This window comes from Myodes glareolus, chromosome 7, assembly GCF_982192425.1.
Source record: "Myodes glareolus chromosome 7, mMyoGla1.1, whole genome shotgun sequence".
In the NCBI taxonomy this organism is placed as follows: Eukaryota; Metazoa; Chordata; class Mammalia; order Rodentia; family Cricetidae; genus Myodes; species Myodes glareolus.
Window position 1 is genome coordinate 62,682,508 of NC_142032.1, and position 21,279 is coordinate 62,703,786.

The window sequence follows — 21,279 nt, forward strand, 5'->3', positions numbered from 1 at the left end:
TGTTTCTGCCTCCTGAATGCCCAACTTGCCGTCAATATCAAGAGTTCCTATGGCCCAGGATCTCTACACACGAGCAGACCCTATATGTGTAGTCCTCAACCCTCCCCGACCCTTGCCACATGGGCACTTGCTGATAGATCTGATGTCCTAGCATACCATGTCCAGGGCTCAGGTGTGTAAGCCTCACAAACAGGACCTTAGACGTGTCTATGAAGGAGACTGAGAGAATGCTCCACAGGACAGGACGGGGCACTGGGCCTCCCTCACCATGCTGTTATTGGTCTTGCTTAAGGACATCCTGGAGACTCCAGTGCTCTGTCTCAAGTGTCAAAACCTGTCCATTGTAGAGCTGATCTTGTCCAGGTGGCCAGGCCCAGATGTCAGTCCTGAAGGATGCTACAGAGGGGCAGGGCCTAGTCACTGTGGCAGGAAGGCCCTGGGGGGCAAACGTACGTACCAGTATACCTGCTAAGCACATAGGATCTAGGTTGTTGCTCAGCAACAGGCACTTTGGCAGGGTAGCTCCACATTAGGGCCTGGTCTAGGAATGTCAGCTCCAGAGCACGGCTTTTGGCCAAGTACTGCCTGTCGTTACATCTGCCTATCTAGGCTTGAATGCCGATTCCATGTGGATCCTGAGCAGTCTCACAGGCTCTTCTGGAAACCAGACATTCTGCTCACTCACAAGCATGCCTCTCTGGACACAGGTCATAGAATTCCTTAGGTATGCTTCCTCCCAGCCATGTTGAATCATCTGTCAGGCACGGTGTACAGCACCACCCTTGGATACACTGCACACACAACAGCCTTGCTGCTCGTGTCAGACATGGAGCCTTGGCTTCCTCCTCCACGTGTTCGAGGAGGCACGCTGGGGGATGAGAATATATATATCCCCCCTGAAGTGTCAACTCCGTGAACCTGAAAAGAGGGAACCTCAACTGAGGAATTGCTTGTATCAGATTGGCCTGTGGGCATGTCTGTGGGGCATTTCTTGATGCTCATTGATGTGGGGAGGGGCGTAGCCCAATGTGTGAGGTGACTTTTCAGGCCAGGTGGGCCTGGGTTGTATAAGAAAGGTAGCTTAAAAAGACAGTAAGCAGTGTTCCTTCATGGTCTCTACTTCAGTTCCTGTCCTGACTTCCCAGGACTGTAACCTGTGTAAGTATTATCAAATATTATTCTTTTCTATCAAATACTATAAAATTTGTGTTTAGGATGAAAAACTCAATTTTGCTTCTTCTTCTTCTTTTTTTTTTTTCCTAGACAGGGCTTCTCTGTGTAATAGCCCAGGCTGTTCTGATCCTTCTCAGTCAGGGATCCCTTTCCCCTTCCCCCATTTCTCGTACGTTGGTTCTTTTCAGACCAGCCAGTTGAATAATATTGTGAGGTCAGACACAGCCAACAGGGAAAAGACACAGCCACCATCTGAGTTAGAATAAAAACCAAATGCACTTTCTGTCTTGGTGTTCACTCCTCGAGTACACTCTCCTGGTCAAGAGTAAAATTTGCCTTGTCCAGACACTTCATTTGGAATGGTGGTGTCTTTATTTACCACCCAAAACTTACTTCTAACACCTGTGAGTTGAATTAAATCCTTTCCTCCTCAAGACTCAAGCCTATTGCTGGCGCTGCCATTTCTGGTGTCTCAAGATTGCTTTGGGGACATCACAAAGGAGCTGTGTGAGCATGTGGATTTCTGGCCATGTTCAATCTGGCCCCTACACCTTGGTACTTCATGTCAACAGATGGGTTTGTAGGGATGAGCAGTCTACAGATCCAGAAGGCTCTCCTCGTGACTAGGTCCAACTTGTGGGCTAACTCTGGTCTGCGAATCTCCAAACATCACCACACAGACAGCACAGGACCCTGGGCTCTGGGCTCCTTTTCCTTGGCCCCACCAGGAACCCCATACTCATGTGGTACAACATAAGGAACAATTGCTTTAGATACAGTGTGGAGGGGTTGGAGAGAGGGCACAGTGGTTAAGAGCACTGGCTACTCTTTCAGAGGATTCCGGCTCAATTTCCAGCACCCATAAGGCAGCTCACAAATGTAATTCCAGTTCCAGGGGACCTGACACCCATGGTAAAAACACCAATGCATATATATATATATATATATATATATATATATATATATATATATATATATATATACACATATACATATATATATGTGTGTGTATACATTGTGTATATATATACATATATTCTATCTATCTATCTATCTATCATCTATCTATCTATCTATCTATCTATCTATCTATCTATCTATCTATCTATCTATCTATCTATCTATCTACACAATCTGGCCTTTCCTAAGAAGCACAACATCAAGTTTCCATGGCTCAGGAAGGGACATTCCATCATTCTCCTGGGGCTCAACCAAAACTCCAGGGACCGAGGCGTCTTTGGAACCTCCAAAACACGCAAAGAAGACCCGTTTACATACGACCCACCTCCGGGCCCCTTATCCAGTCGGCCAGCTGGCCTGACGGGTCTTCTACCCCAGACAAGTATAGCAGGGCTCAATTGCGGGCAAAGGCCCAAGGCGCGGTAGCCATGTGGCCAACTCAACGTCTGCCCAGCCCGCTGCGCTCAAGTGATGTGTGCCTGAGGGTCACAAGCTTATCCCGGCTTCCAACAAACACTCAGGGACCCGTAGCGTTTCCTTCCTAGCCACTTGCGTACGCCCATCCTTTCTCCGCAGTCTTCGCGCACGCGCAGGCTGCATCTGCAGGCAGGTTCCGACCCCCAACTTGGCACTTCCTGCAAGGCGAGCCCCGCCCTCCACACCTCGCGCACGCTCATTCCACTCCCGCGGCTGACGAGCCCCGCCCCGCCCCGCCCCGCCCCATCCCGCCCCTCCGCTCACTTAACCGGGTTTGCAGCTATGGCTTCCGAGCGGCTGCCCAGCAGGCCTGCCTGTCTCCTGGTGGCCAGCGGCGCTTCTGAAGGTGAGGCGCGCAGGGCAGCTGTGTGGCGCAGTGGCCTGCAGTTCTGACTCCAGGTCAACGTTTGTGCCTGCAGAGTTGGGATCCTGGGACCCCGCACCTGTTTCCCCGGGCCAGGCCTGTGTTGTCTGCCCGCAGGCAGGGTGGCCAGCGACTGCAATTAACCCTGCCCCCAGGTCAGCCGCAGGGGCTCGGTACTCTGCCCACCGTTCCTGCCTTTCCGTCCCCCTGATCCTGGGCCTATCTTCACGCGGCTCCAGGAAGCGATCCTGAAAGGGGTTGCTCGAAAGAGCTGCACATAAGGGACCCGCACACAGAAGGGGGTCTGCTGGGTATGGGTTTCCAGCTGCCCGGTGTGTGTCTAGGAAGCTGGGTACATGATTACTTCACGGGTCTTTAGGGAACTACGGAGTGATGGGGCCCAGAGCTGCGGCCCAGGGTTTTCCTATAGAGCTATATAGAGCGTCTTAAACGAGCATGAGCCTGAGGGTACCGCGGGGTCCTGGATGATGAACCCCTGGGTTCCACTAAACTTCCTTGGTGGAAATGGGTGGGCCCTGAGGGTGCTCTCCGCCCTGGAAGAGAGGGTTGGTAGAATCCACAGCTGCTCCTAGGAAGGCTTTACTTGAGAGAGTTTGGGAGTGAGGGATCGAGGAGCTGGTGGGGGTAATCTGGGGTAGATCCCTGAAAATGTAGTAAATCGTAAAAGTAAAGAAACTGGGCCTAGTGGTGCGTGTCTTTAATCCCAACACTCAGGAGGCAGGAGCAGATGGATCTCGGAGTTTGAGGCCAGTCTAGAACTTACATAGCCAGATCCAGGTCAGCAGGGCTCAATAGTGAGATTTTGACTCAAAAACTAAATCATAACAAAACCCACAAGCCAAAAGCCTAGCATAGGAGTTGGAGGCAGGAGGATAAAGAGGTTGGTTAATGGCTACGTGAGATGCTGTCTCAAAAAGAAGGAGGATGGAAAGTTGAAGCTAAAGGGTTGTGCACTTAACTTAAACCAGCACAGACCGCTGCACTTGAGGTGATGTGAGCCTCCACTCCCTAGTGAGGGGAGGCTAGGCTGTACCTAAAAATCGTCTGAAGTCTTGTTTTTTCTTTCTTTCTTTTTAAAGTTGATTTGTTTTAAGCTTGGGTGCTCTGCCTCCTGGGAGTAAAGGTACTGGGAGTAAAGGCCTGTGCACCCGGCGTCTGGACTCAAATGAACTAAGCAAGCCCTTTTCCTTGTTGAAGGACTCTTGATGGGCAGAAGAGTGCTGAGTGCATAGTGGGGTCGGACTCTCATGCTCTTAGGAAGAGGGGACCCGCCAGGTGTCCTGAGTGTGGGGAGCCCCCAAACACCACCTTCTCCTGCTTCTTCTATGACATGTTCACTGTTGCTCTCCCCATGCTATAGGGACCTTGGCTATTGGTGGGTCTGAGAGATGACCCAAATGTTTGCCTTTGGAAGTGCCTGTAGGGGGGAAAGGATGGGATGCGGCCAAGGGTGTAGGGGTGTTGGTAGACAGTTAAGACGGGCTGGGGGCCTGAAGGCAGAGAGCCTATTCTGGGAGGCTGCAGAACCGCTGGAACCTGCAGGTCGTTCTGGGGCCAGAAGCCAAACCTGGCTAAGCATTAGGCCTGCTGTGGACCTCTGAGTTACATATTCCTGAACCTGAAATGTTGCTGTCCTGCCCGCAGGGCGTGGACCCTGGGTGGGCGGAATGGACTGCTCCTAAGGCTGGTTTTGGGACCAGGATAGTCCCCAGGAGCATTGGAGCAGTCTTTGAGGAATGGGGGTGGGCCAGCTGGCCCTGTCATGCCCTTGCAGTTCTGAAACCCTCTCTTGCAGGTGTGTCAGCCCAGTCCTTCTTCCACTGCTTCACATTGGCCAGTGCTGCCTTCAACCTGCAGGTGGCCACCCCTGGGGTGAGTACCATCACTTTCTCCAGGGAACCCCTGAGGTCCTCTTTTCTTAGGCCGAGGCTAGGAGAGTGTCGAGAGTCCTCTGTAGTTGATAGGGCCAGGAAGGAGCTACCTTCAGGTAAGGGGATCTACAACCAAACTTGGTGGTATCCTTAAGTCATGGTTCCCGTTCATTGGACTATGACTTTCCTGTGTCAAGGGAGCTTTTTTCCACTGTGGCCTGCACTTTTGCAGGTCTATAAGGGAAAGATAAGACTTGGTCCTAGTGTGCGGGTCCTGCACAGATCCTCCTAATAGGAGAGATCCTTGATTCTTGCACTGTGGCCCTGGAAACATCTAGTCATAAATGGATCACAGCAAATGTGTGTTGAGTATTTGCATGTTTCGAAGTCACAAGGTGGGTGGGACATTTGCTGCTGCTTTATAACCAGGAGTCTGGGGACCATGGGTACTTGATTTTTCTTTCTCTTGTCACTGGAGGCTCACTGCCCGAGCCAACCAGTAAAAGTGGCTGTCCAGGCAGGTGTGTGTGCCCCAGGGGCTGTTTTGAAATCGGTTAGCTTTCCAAGTTCTCTGTCTTTCGAATGTGGGGGAAGATCCTGGTGCTGACCCTCTGCTTCTACAGGGAAAGGCCATGGACTTTGTGGATGTGACCGAGAGCAATGCACGCTGGGTACAAGACTTCCGTCTCAAAGCTTATGCCAGCCCCGCTAAGCTTGAGTCCATAGATGGTAGGTTGGGAAAGTGACAAGTCGCTAGTGGGTCCCTGGAGGGCCTCTATGTCTGGCCGTGCCCTTATTTGACCTGTGGTGTCTTCCCAGGTGCCCGGTACCATGCTCTCCTGATTCCCAGCTGTCCTGGCGCCCTGACTGACCTTGCCAGCAGTGGGTCCCTGGCTCGGATACTGCAGCACTTCCGCTCAGAGAGCAGTGGGTGACAAGAAACTGGAGAACAGGCTGGCAAGCAGACACCTGGGTGGGGAGTAGGAGGGAGTGATCAAAACAGTGGGTGACAGGGAACTAGGGACTAGGTTCGGAAGGCAGATATGGAGTGGATATTGAGTACAGGGTTTAGGATTCAGGACTGGGCATGCCTGGTGATTGCATCAGCCCATCAGATGAGAGTGGAGAGCCTCAGTGACTCTGACTTGCACACAGGTGAGTTTGCTCTGTGTCCACGTGCACAAAGAGTGATCTCACTTAACATAATGTGTGCACTGCTAGTCTCTGCTGTGTGAGCTTCTGACAGCCAAGAGAGGGCTGGTGACCGTGACCTCTTAGCCCTTTTCATGGTAGGCTAATCAGGGTGCTGTCTAGAGGCAACATCTGTCGTGATAAGCACATCTGTAGGCTGGGGCAGGATGCTCATCAGAGACCAGATGCAGGCTCCATCAGTGTCCTTTGTGGTCAGAGCTGGCCTTCTGGGCTTAGACAAGAAGTTCTTTTTCCCAGCTACCTCAACCATGGGAATACATTGGCCATTAAATTGTCTTTGGGGAGCCGGGTGGTGGTGGTACACACCTTTAATCCCAGAAGGCAGAGGCAGGCAGATCTCTGTGAGTTTGAGGCCAGCCTGGTCTACAAGAGCTAATTCCAGGACAGGTTCCAAAGCTACAGAGAAACCCTGTCTTGAAAAACCAAAAAAAAAAAAAGGTTGTCTTTGGGGAGGAGCCAGGGTAGCCCCATTCCAGAGCACGATAGCCCCTAAGAGTACCACCCCCAGCTACACAGTGACTTCTCTGCAGTTTGAAGCAGTGGCTGGCTGGTATGTGAACTGGGAGTTCTGGATGCTTTCACATGTCAAAACTGCAACAGCGTGGGCTCTAAGTAAACTCTAGTCTTGAAGCATCCACTTTGTGGGAGGGGACACTTGGGTAGGGACCCGACCCAGGATGGCATCCAGGACCTCAGAGTACCTTGTCACTTTTAGAACCCATCTGTGCCATTGGCCATGGTGTCGCTGCTCTGTGCTGTGCTACCAATGAAGACAGGTCCTGGGTGTTCCAAGGCTACAGCCTGACAGGGGTGAGTATTTCATGGTCAAGCCAGTGTCCTGTTCCAGTTCCCTCCTGTCTCCTTACCCCTCTCTGAACCAGAAAGAGATTCCTACAGGCACTGTGACCTGCCGGTCCCCATACTGCTAGAGCAGATTCTCTCCTTGTCCACGTGGTGTGTGCACAGCCTGAGACCCTCTAGGAAGAGCATCATGGAACTCATGAAGGGACTCCTTCCAAAGGATACTAGTCTATCTCATTTTGGTCACACTTATGTCTTGATGCTGGGGGAGCCAGGCACTCTAAGCCATAATGGCTTAGTTTCCAAAAAGATGACTGACTTTTGCCTTTGCCTGTCTCCCCCATGTGGTAGCTGAGGTTGCTGCTTTGATTTGCCCTGCCTGGCCCCTGAGGAAAATAGGGCACTGGGCAGGGTAGAGCCACTAGCTGGTCTGACTCCGGCCCTGTTCTTGCAGCCTTCTGTGTACGAGCTCATCAGGGCACCTGACTTTGCCCGCCTGCCGCTGGTTGTGGAGGACTTTGTGAAGGACTCTGGCGCTGGCTTCAGTGGTGAGCCCAAGTTGGTGCCCCTGCACTTAGATTTGTGGGGCTGCCTGCTGTGTCTTGGGTTGGTGTTTTAGGTCCTGCAAACCCCTGTGCTTCACAGACTGGCTTTCCTGCTGACCCCTGTTGTTCGCAGCTCCTCAGTGGGTGGGAGTGGGACTGGGCCTAGGCCTTGTGGCCTAAAGTTTGTGTCCTCTGCCGTAGCCAGTGAGCCCGACGCTGTACATGTGGTGCTGGACCGCCACCTAGTCACTGGTCAGAATACAAACTCCACTGTTCCCGCTGTCCAGAACCTGCTCTTCCTCTGTGGCAGCCGGTGAGGCTCCTGGGAAGGGGTTTGGGTGGATTCCTGCTTTGTGACTGGCTCCCTCTGCTGGACAGTTTTGTCTGCAACGCCCTGCCTGCTGGTGCTGAGTCTGGACCATGTGTTCATCCTATAGGAAGTAATTTGAATGCTGTCCTTGATCCTGGTGGCCTAGAGACAACAGCTGAACTCACTGTGGCCTCTTCTATTGGTCCTTACCTGACAGGGCCCTCAAGCCTCCGTTTGTACCCTGTGGAATGCTGGAGGCCTCCAAGAATTAAGACTTGGAGAGTATCAGTTCTCGTGTAGACTGAACACTCCTCCTCTATCCCCAGTACACAGTGGGGAGAGTCTTGGCTGGCCAGGCGGTCTCTGAGAACTGCAAAGTGAACACTCCAAGAAGAACTCTCCATGGGAGAGTCAGCTGTGGGGTCTCAGGATGGGATGCTGCTCTTCTATGGCCCTTTGGCTATTCTCATCCCTTTAGCTGTTGGTGAGAACCATGGGGAAAGGACCAGAAGACTGGAACTTGCTCTGAATTCACCTTGCCAGAGGTGAACAGTGTATGTTTTCTTAGCCCTAAGCAGGCAGTATTCGTGCTGAAGAAGACTGCCCATGTTTAAATCTTGCAATCTTGCCTATGTTTTTCTTTCTTTCTTTCTTTCTTTTTTCTTTTTCTTTTTTTTTTTTTTGAGATAGTGTTTCTCTGTAACTGTGGAGCCTGACCTAGAACCCACTCTTGAGGCAGCACAGGCTGGCCTCAGATTCAGAGGTCTGCCTGCCTCTGACTCCCGAGTGCTGAGATTAAAGGCGTGTGCCACCACCATCCAGCTGGCCTGTGGTTTTTAATGCAATACAGGCCCCAGCTCAGCCTGGCATGGTCCTAGGTCCTTGGAGTGGACACAGTGATGTCACCCTGCCCCATATGGCGTAGAAATTGCCCCTGGCTTACAGAAGCCTCAGGCCAGGTATTCCATCTGTTCCTAGAAGGAAATGTCCATAGATGGGTTTGGGCTATATGGAGTAGGAAGATCCATGAGTCCTGTCTTCCAGACCCTGCTTTTGCTGAGGACCTGATATGGCCATGTGGCCATCTCCCTCTTGGACATGCCTGGTTGCTGTCAATCCCGGGGCACCTGGCCTGGATGGCAGCTTCCAGTCAGTAGCCTTCTAGCCTTAGAATAGAGCCTTCCAAGTAACGTGGACCTCTTCACTTCCCTCTCCACTTAACTTTTGCCCATCCCACGCTCCAGAGTAACACCAGTGCCAGAGACCTGGAGGAATACCTTTTGGCGGTTAATAACCTTTAATGAGGGATGTCCAGAATAAGTGGAAGAAAGCAGCAGGAGAGCCCACCTGTCCTGGATTCCTCCCTGGCCTTGCACTGCCCTCATCTGCCATGAACGACAGATAACTAGTGTAACGATAGATATTCCTGGACAAAGCCTTAAAATCTGAGGCCGTGCCTTAGGTTTGGCTGGTTCAGTCATAGGCTGGGTGATCTGTAAACAACATATTTCACACACATTTTGAAGCTTGAAGTCCAAGTATAGTGTTCTAGGTATGTCTGGTAAGGGTTTCCTGGCTCAGATCTCTTTGCTTCTTACCGGGTCGGAAGAGGTAGGTGCTTTTCGGAACCTTTTCAGAAGTCACTGATTGCTTCATGAAGCCAAAGTCCCATTTAACACCATCACCTCAGAGACGATCTTTTAGCATGAATTAGGGGACAGCTTCAGACACTGGGAGGTGATACCATGCTAATGGAGTTTGAGAGTTTCTAATTGGCTGGCTCTCTATGAATGTCATGTTTGCGCGCGCTCTCTCTCTCTCTCTCTCTCTCTCGACAGGGTTTCTCTGTGTTGCCTTGTCTATCCTCAAACTCAGCTTTTCATCAGAGCTTCCACCTGCCTCTGCCTCCTGAATGCCAGGACTAAAAGCATGGGCCGCCACCACTCAGCTTTTATTTTGGATGAAGACAGGGGTTCTAAGTAGTCCCAGAACTCACTAAGTAGATCAGGTTGTCCTCAGATGTGGACAACCTAGTTGCTGCCCTCCAGGTACCAAGATTATAGGCATATGCTTCCGTGCCCTTTCAAAGCTGGTGTTGTATACTACGCAGTCCCCATAAGGTGGTACCAGTGCCCTTTAGAACCTGGCTACACCAGGAAGCCTAGATGGGAGAAATAAACTGCTGGACTTACTCTTGGGCAGTAGGCAAGCCTGGCTCTGAACATTTTGTTCAGCTGCTGCCTCCCAGCAGAGCCCACCATTGTCTTCCGACTCTGCTAGCGCACCCTATAAGACCAGGCAGGGACAGGGACACCAGGTACAGAGGGAGTTACTCTATAATCTTGCCATCAAAAGTCAAAGACCTGCCATCTCACGCCCCAGCTGTGGTCCAGTGGGGCTTAGAAGATGAGGGTGAGGGCCACAGTTGCCTGGATCATGCTGATAGCCTGGGGTCCATCTCCAAGGCTCCGCCTCAGTCACACCGGGACCACTGGTACTGAAGTGGATGGCGACAAAGATGGTAAAATGAAGCACAACATAGGAAAAGCCGTTGCTTTAATGAATTAGATAAAATTTCACATAAAATCAGAAACCTATGATCCATCCCTTCTCCAATCACTGAAAAATGCAAGATTCATCACAAGCCATGTGTAATCAGGACCCAGTTCAGCAGCAGTGCAGGTCTGGGGTCCAGCCTCAGGCGCTGCGCTACTTTCCATTCTCGGCACTGAACATTCGTTCCTGGAAGGGACCAGAGGTGGAGTCATGTCAGCCCCTCACTCTGCCTGGACTGCCCAGATACGACCCACCAAGGTCCCAAGATGGCTTCAGCAACCAGCTGGGACCTATGGTCTCCCAGAAAAATAAATAAACCTACACACACATATTTACCTATCTGTATTTGTGTGTGTGTGTGTATCTATATAGATAGTTTTTTGTTTGTTTTTGCGTTTCTCTGTGTATCCTTGGATGTTTTGGAACTTGCTCCATAGACCAGGCTGGCTTTGAACTCAACAGAAATCCATCTGCCTAGGTCTCCCAAGTGCTAGGATTAAAGGCATGTGCCATCTCTACCTGGCCCTAGTTTTGTTTCTTGAGATAGCCTCTGTCTCTTAAGTGCTTGAACTAAAGGCTTGTACTAGCATTCCTGGCCCAGGCTATTGAATCTGTGATCCTCTTGCCTCACTCTCCAGAATGAGACTATAGGTGTGTGCTAACTATGCCAGGCTCCTGCAGTAAGTTTCACCTCTGCTCCAACTTTGCCCCTGGGTGAAGGAGAAAAGGCCCAACCCACACAGGAACTCACTGTGAGCATCCGCTCTAACTTAATGGCATCAGCAGCAAACTTCCGGATCCCATCGGAGAGCTTCTCCACAGCCATTTGGTCCTCATTGTGAAGCCAACGGAAGGCCTTCTCGTCCAGATGTATCTTCTCCAAGTCACTGGTCTGGGCTGGAGGATACCACAGCTCTCCATGCCTGCCTTACCCTTCGGCTCATAACTGTCCCTCAGCCTAGGCTGAGTATCTCCCATCAGGGTCAGGCCTTAGCTCCGCCCACACAGAGGTCCTTATGGGCCCCTTGGCCTTACCCGCTTTGATGGAAAGCACAGGTGCCAGCTTGGTGTTATCCTTGAGCAGCTCCCCCAGGAGCTTGGGCGAGATGGTGAGGAAATCACAGCCTGCCAGTGCTTTGATTTCACCAGTGTTACGGAAGGAGGCGCCCATGACAATGGTCTTGTAGCCAAACTTCTTGTAGTAGTTATAGATTTTGGTGACACTCTTTACCCCTGGAGGAGACACAGACATGTTCCCTAGAGCCACCCTGAGCTGTTGTCTGACCCCACCCTGATCTAGTCTCCAGTCCTGCTCGTCAACACAGCAGTTCCCCTGCCCCATGATCTTAAAATGTAGCTCACCAGGGTCCTCCTGGGGTTCATAGGATTTTTTGTCTGTGTTTGCCACATGCCAGTCAAGGATGCGCCCCACAAAGGGAGAGATGAGCGTCACACCCGCTTCAGCGCAGGCCACAGCCTGGGCGAAGGAGAAAAGCAGCGTCATGTTGCAGTGGATGCCATGCTGCTCCTCCAGCTGCCTGTGGACAAGATGGCAGGAGCAATGCTGAGTGTCACCTCAGGCTGAGCTCTGGTACCTGCTGCTCCCCAAGAGTCTTCAACTTCTTAACAGCAGGGGAGGAGCAGGGTTGTACATTAAGAACAAGCTTGAGCAGGGCGGTGGTGGTGGCACATGCCTTTAATCCCAGCACTCCCAAGGCAGAGGCAGGAGGATCTCTATGAGCTCAAGGCCAGCCTGGTCTACAGAGTTCCATGACAGTCAAGGCTGTTACACTAAGAAACCCTGCCTCAAAAATAAATAAAAGAAACAGAGTTTAAAGTGGCTTTAAAATGAAGCCACGTAAAGATGGAAAATCCAGAGTCTGGATACTGTATGTTACTGTGTTGTCTTTGAATTGTTCAATGGCTCTGAGGAAGGAGCAACAGCTGCTAAAAGGCATTTTATCATAAATGCTGCTGGATTAATCCAACATATGTATTTTGAAAATGCCTTGACTTCAAAATTTAAGTCAAAAGATATGTTATTTTGGAGAAGAGGTTTTGCCTTTGTTTCCACAGGAAATGAGAGGCTGCATTCCGGGTTAAGAAAAATCAGATTTGATCAAGGAAGACCCCCCATGAAAAAAATCTCTGGAAGGAGTAGATGGCCCAGATGATCTAACTTTTCAGAGGACCTCTGTTGGAGTTTCCTCTGAGTTCTACATCCAGAACAGCCATAAGACTGTTGGTTGAGATGATCAAGCCTCATAGAATATTCCAGTCAGGACTTGACCATAATCCTAAATTTTCTTTAGGTCCCCATAAGATTATCAGCACCCTTAATCATCAGGAAGTAGCTTAGAAAACTATGTCCACATTCCTAAAAAAATGGATTATGGATATTTGATTTGTCTTTGTTTAGAGTGTTGGTTACAAATTGTTATAGATAATGGTCAAAAAAAAAGCTAAACAAAGATTAGATTCAGAGTTCTTGTTTTGGAAAAAAAAAAAAGACAATGATCTTGTATCCTGTAAAGACTTGTCACTTGTATTGGTTTAATAAAACTCTGATTGGCCAGTAGCTAGGCAGTAAGTATAGGCAGGGTGACCAGAATAGGAGAATTCTGGGAAGAGGAAAGGCTTAGTCTGCAGTTGTCACCTAGATGTAAGAGGACACAAGATGAGAATGCCTCACTGATAAAAGGTACCAAGCCACATGGCTAACACAGTTAAGAATTATGGGTTAATTTAAGATGTAAGAGTTAATAAGAAGCCTGAGCTAATAGGCCAACCAGTTTATAATTAATATAAGCCTCTGTGTTTCTTTGGGACTGAACAGCTGCGGGACTGGGTGGGACAGAAACCTCTGTCAACGAAAACCTATAAAATGTATATAAGCCTCTGTTCATACCATTATTCTCAACAGACCCAAAGTGATAACAGACCCAATGCCCAACACGAGACAAAGCAAAGACACGATACACCCACTAATGGAAGAAAGTTCAGTCAGGAAACAAGGTATAGACACTAGAACACAAATGAGTCAGACATAATAGTTCATGCATGAGCTGACTCTACTTCTATGAAATGTCCAGAGCAAGCAAATCCAGAAGAAAAACCAGTGGTTCTAGGTGGGGAAAGAGCAAACCTGGGCAAAGAGGACATGAATCTGCTGCCCAAGCTCTCTAGAATGGTCAGGACTGACGACTTCTAGAGGAGGCATCACAGAAGACTGTGACTGTTTTTACCATTTTGCAATTAGTTTCTCAAAACTTATGTAAGTTTTGGCTTCACTGTTCCAAAAGAAGACTGAAAGACAAAATTTGGAAGTGTAAGAAAGGCATTCCTTCTTCACTGGCCACTGTGAAAAGGCACCACTGTCTGAGCTGACCCTGGAGCAGAGGGCAGGCTTGTCTCAAGAGCCTCCAACTCTGACCCCTAGAAACTGGTGTCTGCTGCTTAGGAAGAAAATCAGAATCAGAAGCTGCCTCCATGCAGTGAATACTTACTTTCCGGCCTGAATTCCCTCCCAGGTTGAGGATAACTTGATGAGAATTCTGTCCTTGCTGATCCCAGCTTCTTTGTAAAGCTCAATGAGGCGCCTGGCTCGGGCTACCATTGCATCCTTATCAAAGGAAAGCCTGTAAAAGCAAGGGTATTACAGGAACTCAGCTCACACAGCACATCCACCACGGGAGCATATCAGAAGCAGGGCATTCTGTAGCTGCGTGGGTCACTGGACAAACCCGTCCCACCCCCTACTCTGGACTCAGTGCAATTTGAAACCCAATTTCAGAAGCAGTCTTGGCAGCAAACCAGGAGAATTCGGAGTTCAAGGTCAGCCTGTGCTATAAGTGACACTGTTTTCAGGCTGGAGAGATTGCTCAGTGGTTAAGAGCACTTGCTGCTCTTGTGGAGGACCCAGGTTTGGTTTCTAGCACCAATATGGCAGCTCACAACCTTATGTAACTTCAGTTCCAGAGGATCTGATGCCCTCTCTGGCCTCCACAGACACAACACACATATGTGGTGTACATACAGGCAAACACTTATACACATAAAATAAAATAAATAAATCTTTGAAAAAGAGACTTTGATCTTATAAATAAATAAATAAATAAATAAATAAATGTCAAACCAAACAGAAAAAAACGGGGATCAGAGTTCTGCTGAGTTGGCAGAGTCCTTGCCTATCATGCACAAAGCCCAATGTCACATAAATTTTCACAAGACGTAAGACTCAAGATCAGCCATTAGTCAAAGAGCCACCAGTTCTGTACAGTCTTCCAATGTAATGTATGATACACCACTGAATGAGTGTGGAGAATATCAGGAGCAAACTACCTCTTCAGCCACTGATGTCACCAGGATACCTGCTGCCTCCCTAACCTAGCCCCACCTACCTTGCATCCACTTCTGTGGATACACGGCCTGGAATCTTCTTTAGTATTTCTGCTCCAAACAGCACAAAAAGTTTATCAATAGCATTTTTAATCTGTTCCTCTTGTGGCCTGAAATTCACAGGGAAGTTGTGTTAGAAACTTTTGAAGGCTTTGGGGAACCTATGAGACTAATTCTGACCCCCCCCCCCCTTTTTTAAAAAAAAAATTTAGGGCTGGAGAGATGGCTCAGAGGTTAAGAACACTGGCTGCTCTTCCAGAGGCCCTGAGTTCAATTCCCAGCAACCATATGGTGACTCACAACCATCTGCAATGAGATCTGGCACCCTCTTCTGGTGTGCAGGCATAATGTTCTGTTCCATTTGAGACAGGGTCTCTATATAAAGCTCAGACTGTCCTGAAATTCACTATATAGACCAGTCTGGACTCAAACTTATAGAGCTACTAACTTCAGTGTGCTTGCAGGATAGAACAGGAAGGAAGGAACAGGAAGGTTACAAGTTTGAGGCCAGTTTGGGAAAGGAAGGAAAGAAGGAAGGAAGGAAGGAGGCAGGCAGTATTTTATATTACAATAAAAAACCCATAAAACATGCCATCTTTACCATTTTAAGTTTATAGTTCAACAGTGTTAAATTATACTGTTGGGAATCACACCACCACCATCTTCAGCACTTTTTCTTTTTTTAGTTTTCCAAGACAGAGTTTCTTTGTGTAGCTCTGGCTGTTATAGAACTCACTGTGCAAACCAGACGGGCCTCAAACTCAGAGATCCACCTGCCACTGCTTCCCAAGTGCTCGGATTAAAGGTGAACACCATCACCCCCAGCATAAAAATAATTTTTATCCAACCCCAAGAAATGATACCCCCAAGCCAGGCAGTGGAGATGCAGGCCTTTAATCCCAGCACTTGGGAGGAAGAGATGGGTGGATCTCTGTGAGTTTGAGGTCAGCCTGGTCTACAGAGTTTCAGGACAGGCTCCAAAGCTACAGAGATACTCTGTCTCAAAAAAACAAAAAACAAAAAACAAAACAAAACAAAACCCGGAAGGAAGGAAAGAAGGATGGATATCTCCAAGAAAGGAGAGTTAGACGCCTATCATTCTGATTTGACCACACACTATAAAATTATCACACCATATCTTTCATAAATATTACAATTACTATATAGAAAAGGACTATACATTTATGATCCGTGTGATAATGTAAAACTATAAGAACAAGAAGATCGAGGACAGCACAGTGGCACACATGTTGTCTGAGCGCATGGGCAGGCACACTGAAGAGCGGCCTGGCTACACAGGAATACCTTGTCTCATACAAACAAGAGAGAAGCTGAGGACATAGACAAGGAGGCAGAAGGAGGAAGATCAGAGACTGCAGTGATGGTTGCACTAATGCACAATTTATAAAAATTCATTAATCTGTTGTGAAAAGGTAATGACATTCGGGCAATGAATGGTGGCACACGCCTTTAATCCCAGAACTTGGGAGGAAGAGGCAGGCGATCTCTTTGAGTTCGAGGCCAGCCTAGACTACAGAGAGTTCCAGAATAGCTAGGGCTGTTATACAGAAAAATCCTGTCTCGGAAAAAAAAAAGTAATGACATCTGGGTGAGGTGGTACATTCCTTTAATATCAGCACTCAAGAGGCAGAGGCAGGTAAATCTGTGACGCTAGCCTGGTCTACATAGTGTGTTCCAGACAGCCACAGTTATGTAGAAACCTTGTCTCAAAAAAACAAAAAACAAACAAAAATAGAAAGAAAGTAATGACAAGCAGCAGGCACAGCACAGCTGTAGAGCTGCAGAGCCCATCAGAAACAGGAACCTGGAAGGCCAGCAGTGATCCACATCTCAGCTGGGGTGTTCACACTGGCAAGCCCTGGAGCCATATAGCCAGGGAGAGCGATTTATTCCATGCAAATCACACCTCAGCGAACAAAAGATGGTGCTGGAATGGGAAGGAAACACGGTCACTTTGAGGAGTGGGAGCCACGGAGCTCTCCATCACCCATACTCACCCACCCAGCTTCTTGCCGTAGGCAATGGCCTCCTCCACCAGCTCTTGGTAGGCAGGCATCTGTGCTGCAGCCAGGATCAGGGATGGGTTGGTGGTGGCATCCTGGGGCTTGTACTCATCAATGGCTAGGTAAATACATTCCAGAAACAGGCGACATGATTAATCTTGTTGTCAGCTGAACTGGACCAAGCATCTAGATCTACACTACCTCTGGGCTTGTCTGGGCTTCCAGGAGGATTAACAAAGGAGATAGCCCTGTGAAGGCCCATGGGATAAGAGGAGACAGCCTGCTAGCACAGACATTGTCTCCCTGCTTCTTGTTTGCCCGGAGGGGAGCTCTGTTCTACCTGTGACCTCTCCAACACAACAGACTGAAACCTAAGAAACTGTGGGTCCAAACAAATCATCCCTCCCTCAAGTTTTCTCTCAGGTATTTTGTCATAGTGACCAGAAGCAGCTTTCACCTGAGATGGGGAAGAGTGCCCAAGTGGATCTCAGAGACAATGCTCACAGCAGCTCCAGAGAGGCTGGCTGCCATGTGAAGACAGTAACCCACACCACACACGTGAGATGGGCACAGTGGTATAGCCCGGGTTACAGAGCAAGACCCTGTAAGATCCTCAAAAGACCAAAGCACGAGCTAGGTGTGGTGGCATATGCCTTTAATCCCAGCACCCTGGAAGCAGACACAGGAGGATCGCTGTGAGTTTAGGGCCAGCTTGGTCTACTTAGTGAATTCCGGATCAGTTAGGGGCACATGGTGAGACTCTGTCTCAAAGCAAAACAAACCATCAAACCATATTGGTGTGTAATTCTTTTTTTGTAAATTGCAACTTTTTTATAGTAAAGTTTTAAACAAAATCAATAAGCAAGAATTTGAGGCCAGTCTGGTCTACATAGTAAGTTCTAGGCTAGCCAGGCCTACACTGATACCCTATCTGGAAACAAAACAAAACAAGCAACATCAAACACCAAACAAAACTAGGCAACCCAGAATAATCAGTTGCCCCATAAAAGTTGAGTTTTAATGACTTGGAAGGGAACTATGAGGACACCGGAGGAACACGTGCCACAAGTTTGTCCTACTGTCCCACAGCCAGCAGGAGGTGCACTAATCCCAACCCATTGGCAGACATGCAGACACTGACGCTAGCTTCAGCTCTTCTCTCCTGTTTGTTTGGTTTTTTTTTTTTGGGGGGGTGTATATTATGCCAAACTATATTAGCTCTTCTAACATATTAGTTTCCCCCACCCAGGAATTTAGAAAAGCCAATGAGCCCCTGTCAGCTCATTGTCAGTTCACTATCCAAGTGAACATGAACAGTGGATGCAAAGCCAGGAGGACATGAACTTGCTTAACTCTTTTTAAAACCCTTAAACTCCTGCCTTGACCTCCCCAGTGCTGGGGTTACATGACAGGTCTACACCACCACGCCCATTAGTCTTCTGAGGATAAGAAGAGGCTAACTCTCATGGCGCTAATCTAACTCTCCGCGTTATGAAACTGCTGCAGGCCTGATCTGCAGAAGCACAATGCATGGCTCACTGGTGCCTGCTTCCTGATTTGGACACCACTGGGGAAACTGGGCAAAGGGTGCATGGGCTACTTTTGCAACACCTCGGGAGTCTAATTATTTCAAAATAACAAGTAGGGGAAAATGTGCTCTGAAGTGGTGCTGGCTCAGGCGTGAACTCACTGAAGGGTGCACAGGATAAAACCGCAGGCCCAGAGGCTGCTGAAGGCACAGCTCAGTGATGGCGGACCTGCTTTAGTAGGTGTGATGCCCTGGGCTTGATCCCTATCCCACCCCTGCAGATGGGCTTTAAGGGCCAAAGAACCTTAGGTTTAGTGGAAAATGAAGGGGGCAAATGTTCTGGGCATGAGAGTCCAGATTCTATTTTCAGGGGCTTGGGACACCCAAGAAGTTAATAACTTTTACCACACAGTACAGACCTCAAATCTAATGCAGTGTCTATAACTATTTAACTTGTGCTTAGCTACACTGTCTATGAATGTACTTTTGCTATTTTTGTTTGAGATAGGGTCTCACTATGTAGCCTGGCTGGTCTGGAACTATGCAGACCAAACTGTCCTCAAACGTAGATTTGCCCACCTCTGCTTCCCACATGCAGGCATGTGCCACTATGCGCTCTTCATACACACCAGGCTGTGAGATCTTCACTACACACAGTGAAAACTCCCAGCGGGATTTCTGGAAGCTCTCTGACAAACACTTTAGTCAGACAGGTTTGCTGCAAGACCCATGTCAGGTCTGCCCTTCCTTTATATTTAAGCAGCCCAAATATGCCTAATCACTATGACTCGCTGAGAGATAAACAATGCACTTACTCAGGAGGAATTAAAGCCCGTTTCTCAAGTCACCGTGAGAAAGCAGAAAAGAGCAGAAGGCGCTTTTGTACCGGGCTCCCATGGAGCATTTCCCGAAAGTCTCATTCCCACAGCAGACGTGAAACAAGCTCAGCTATTCCACTCTACAACGCTGAGAGCAGACTAGCAGGGCAAGCCTTCCTACCTAAGTCTTCCAAGTTCTCCCCAAGTCCCGGAAAATCTGAGCACTGGAGCTGGGCGTGGTGGCCCTGCCTGATCCAGCACGAGAGGCTAAAACCGAAGGATTACCAGGAGTTCCAGGCAAGCCTGGACTACACTGTGAAACCCTGTCTCAGAAGAAAAGGAGGTCTGGCAACAGAATAACCATTTGATTTAGTGTGTGCATCTGGTCGGAATTCAGCCATACTGGGTTCCCAGACAGTAACCAGCTGCCACCTTGGAAGGCCAATGCAACAGGCTGCAAAAGCAGGTGGGGTCCACAGAGGTCGTGCTGCCCTGCAGACTGCACGGGCTCCAAAACTAAGCCTGGGTTAGCGTAGGCTGGACACCCCGGGTCGGCGGGGCTGTTCCTTAGACCGCCTCGAGCCACCGAGCTCCGCAAGGGTCTCCCAACGTCACCAATAGCCCGGAGGCCCGTGTAGGACCTAGAGTTGAGCAGACCCGTCGGTCCCGGCTCCAGCGAGGCCCCGCCCCAGGCACCCACACCGGTCCTGATCCCAAAATTGGGGGAGCCGCAGCATGCGCCGCGTCCTCTCACCATTGAAGTCACCCGTGTCGGCCACCACGGTGGTGAACTGCTTGAGCTGGTCCAGGGCGGACTCCATCCTCTGGCGCTTTACCGGGGACCCCGACATGGCGAGTAGCTGAGGAGGTAGCAGGAGTGCGGCGACCCACAATGCCCCGCGTGTCCTGGCCAATCGGGGCAAAGCTAAGTGAGGCCCCACCCCTGAAGACGAGCCCCGCCCTTGTACTTGGAGGGGAATGCTGTAGGCCACGCCCCGTGTCGCTGTCCTTGCTTTCTTCCTCACTAGTACTCGGTTATTTTCCACCGGTTCAGGGCGGGTGGAGTCCTGGTGCGGCCCAGGTGCTGCCACCCTCCAGAGCTCGGAAGCGAGGAATGATTGACAGCGTACTTCTAAGCCTCAGACCCCACCAAACTGCGGATGGATGAGACTCTGAAGTCCTCTAAACTCCAGAGTCATGCTAATCCCTGAGCCCACTCTTACTTCCAGCTGATCGTCCCCTATAGGTGCGCCCTCCCCAGCGATGGAACTTCGAGGTGCATCCCTGTCTCCAGCTGTGGGACCTCGAAGCGCTCTACTACTCCCAGTTTAGGGACTAGGAGGTGCGCCCCTCCGTGCGCCCACCCGATCGTGGTAAGGCCGCCGCGGCGCAGCCCCTGCTTACAAGCAGACAAGCTGATTCGCAGTCTGAGAATCCTACAGGCTTGCGCCGCCTGGCCAACTTCTGGCAAAACCACCAGTTCCCACTTCCCAGACAGAGTGTTCCTGATGTGACCTTAGGCTGCCGGGTGATTCCTTCCTTGCCCTTGATTCTACATCTCTTCTGGAAATCTGTCCCGAATGATTAAGTAGCAGGTTGAGAAGGTGGACATGGGCGCGGTCTCTTCAGTCAATAGTAAGAACCGGAAGGACAATTTTCTTAGGGTGTTCTCACTCATTATTGATTTACATTTCTTCGATATGCTGGCTCAAGTCGTTACACACACAGACACATATGTCAATTATTTCCTCTCGAGATTTTGCTTACCGTCTGGCCTAGTTTGCTGTCTGTTGCTATGATAAGCACCACGAGCAAAAGCAACTTGACGAGGTTGATTGCATCTTAACACTTCCCCTAACAGTCTATCACTCAGAGTCAAGGTAAGAACTCAAGAAAGGACCTGGAGGAAGACTACTTTCCGGCTTGCTTCCCTTGCTACTTCTTTGTTTTGGTTGTGGGCTTGAGCCACCCCTCCAACTGTCAGTCTCTTTTCTCTTTTCAACGCAGAACCAATCAAGGTTGGTACCCACAGGGTCTGGCCCTCCCATAACTAAGCCATTAACTAAGAAAATTGGGCTGGTGGTGGCTCATACCTTTAATCCCAACAGTCGGGTGGATCTCTGTGAGTTTAAGACTAGTGTGTCTGCACAGGGAGTTCCAGATTTGCCACAGGGAAAGTGCCTCACAGTCATTCCTCCAGGCTAATCTGATGAAGGAAGCA

General features: G+C 49.5%; 2 protein-coding genes across 4 annotated transcripts; one reads left to right on the forward strand and one right to left on the reverse strand.

Moving 5' to 3' along the window:
• Positions 1–2,853: 2,853 nt before the first annotated feature.
• Positions 2,854–10,635, forward strand: Gatd1 (glutamine amidotransferase class 1 domain containing 1). Of its 3 annotated transcripts, XM_048457888.3 has the most exons (9): positions 2,893–2,956; positions 4,791–4,867; positions 5,099–5,261; positions 5,490–5,595; positions 5,686–5,793; positions 6,794–6,888; positions 7,334–7,427; positions 7,626–7,737; positions 7,862–10,635. In XM_048457888.3, the coding sequence occupies exons 3-9, from the start codon at positions 5,211–5,213 to the stop codon at positions 7,866–7,868; spliced, it is 573 nt and encodes a 190-aa protein (XP_048313845.2). In that variant the 5' UTR covers positions 2,893–2,956; positions 4,791–4,867; positions 5,099–5,210; the 3' UTR covers positions 7,869–10,635. The 3 variants fall into 3 exon arrangements, with proteins under 3 accessions (XP_048313843.1, XP_048313844.1, XP_048313845.2); XM_048457886.3 differs by lacking the exon at positions 5,099–5,261 and having other exon boundaries at positions 2,854–2,956; XM_048457887.3 differs by lacking the exons at positions 5,099–5,261; positions 7,862–10,635 and having other exon boundaries at positions 2,854–2,956; positions 7,626–7,741.
• On the reverse strand, positions 10,274–19,964 carry Taldo1 (transaldolase 1). The gene is made up of 8 exons (XM_048457885.3): positions 19,813–19,964; positions 16,707–16,830; positions 14,691–14,798; positions 13,797–13,928; positions 11,653–11,828; positions 11,326–11,523; positions 11,042–11,187; positions 10,274–10,476 (listed from the first exon to the last, which is right to left on the reverse strand). Exons 1-8 carry the CDS (start codon positions 19,907–19,909, stop codon positions 10,444–10,446), a joined length of 1,014 nt encoding a protein of 337 aa, XP_048313842.1. The 5' UTR covers positions 19,910–19,964; the 3' UTR covers positions 10,274–10,443.
• Positions 19,965–21,279: the final 1,315 nt, after the last annotated feature.

Bases quoted from the DNA above. Each gene is read 5' to 3' on its own strand.
- Gatd1 (XM_048457886.3), top strand. From the start codon at position 2,893: ATGGCTTCCGAGCGGCTGCCCAGCAGGCCTGCCTGTCTCCTGGTGGCC. The intron at 2,957-4,790 runs GTGAGGCGCGCA...CCTCTCTTGCAG, and splicing joins GGCCAGCGGCGCTTCTGAAG to GTGTGTCAGCCCAGTCCTTC. The intron at 7,428-7,625 runs GTGAGCCCAAGT...CCTCTGCCGTAG, and splicing joins CTCTGGCGCTGGCTTCAGTG to CCAGTGAGCCCGACGCTGTA.
- Taldo1 (XM_048457885.3), bottom strand. From the start codon at position 19,909: ATGTCGGGGTCCCCGGTAAAGCGCCAGAGGATGGAGTCCGCCCTGGAC. The intron at 14,799-16,706 runs GTGAGTATGGGT...TGTGAATTTCAG, and splicing joins TACGGCAAGAAGCTGGGTGG to GCCACAAGAGGAACAGATTA. The intron at 11,188-11,325 runs GTAAGGCCAAGG...GGTATCCTCCAG, and splicing joins TGTGCTTTCCATCAAAGCGG to CCCAGACCAGTGACTTGGAG.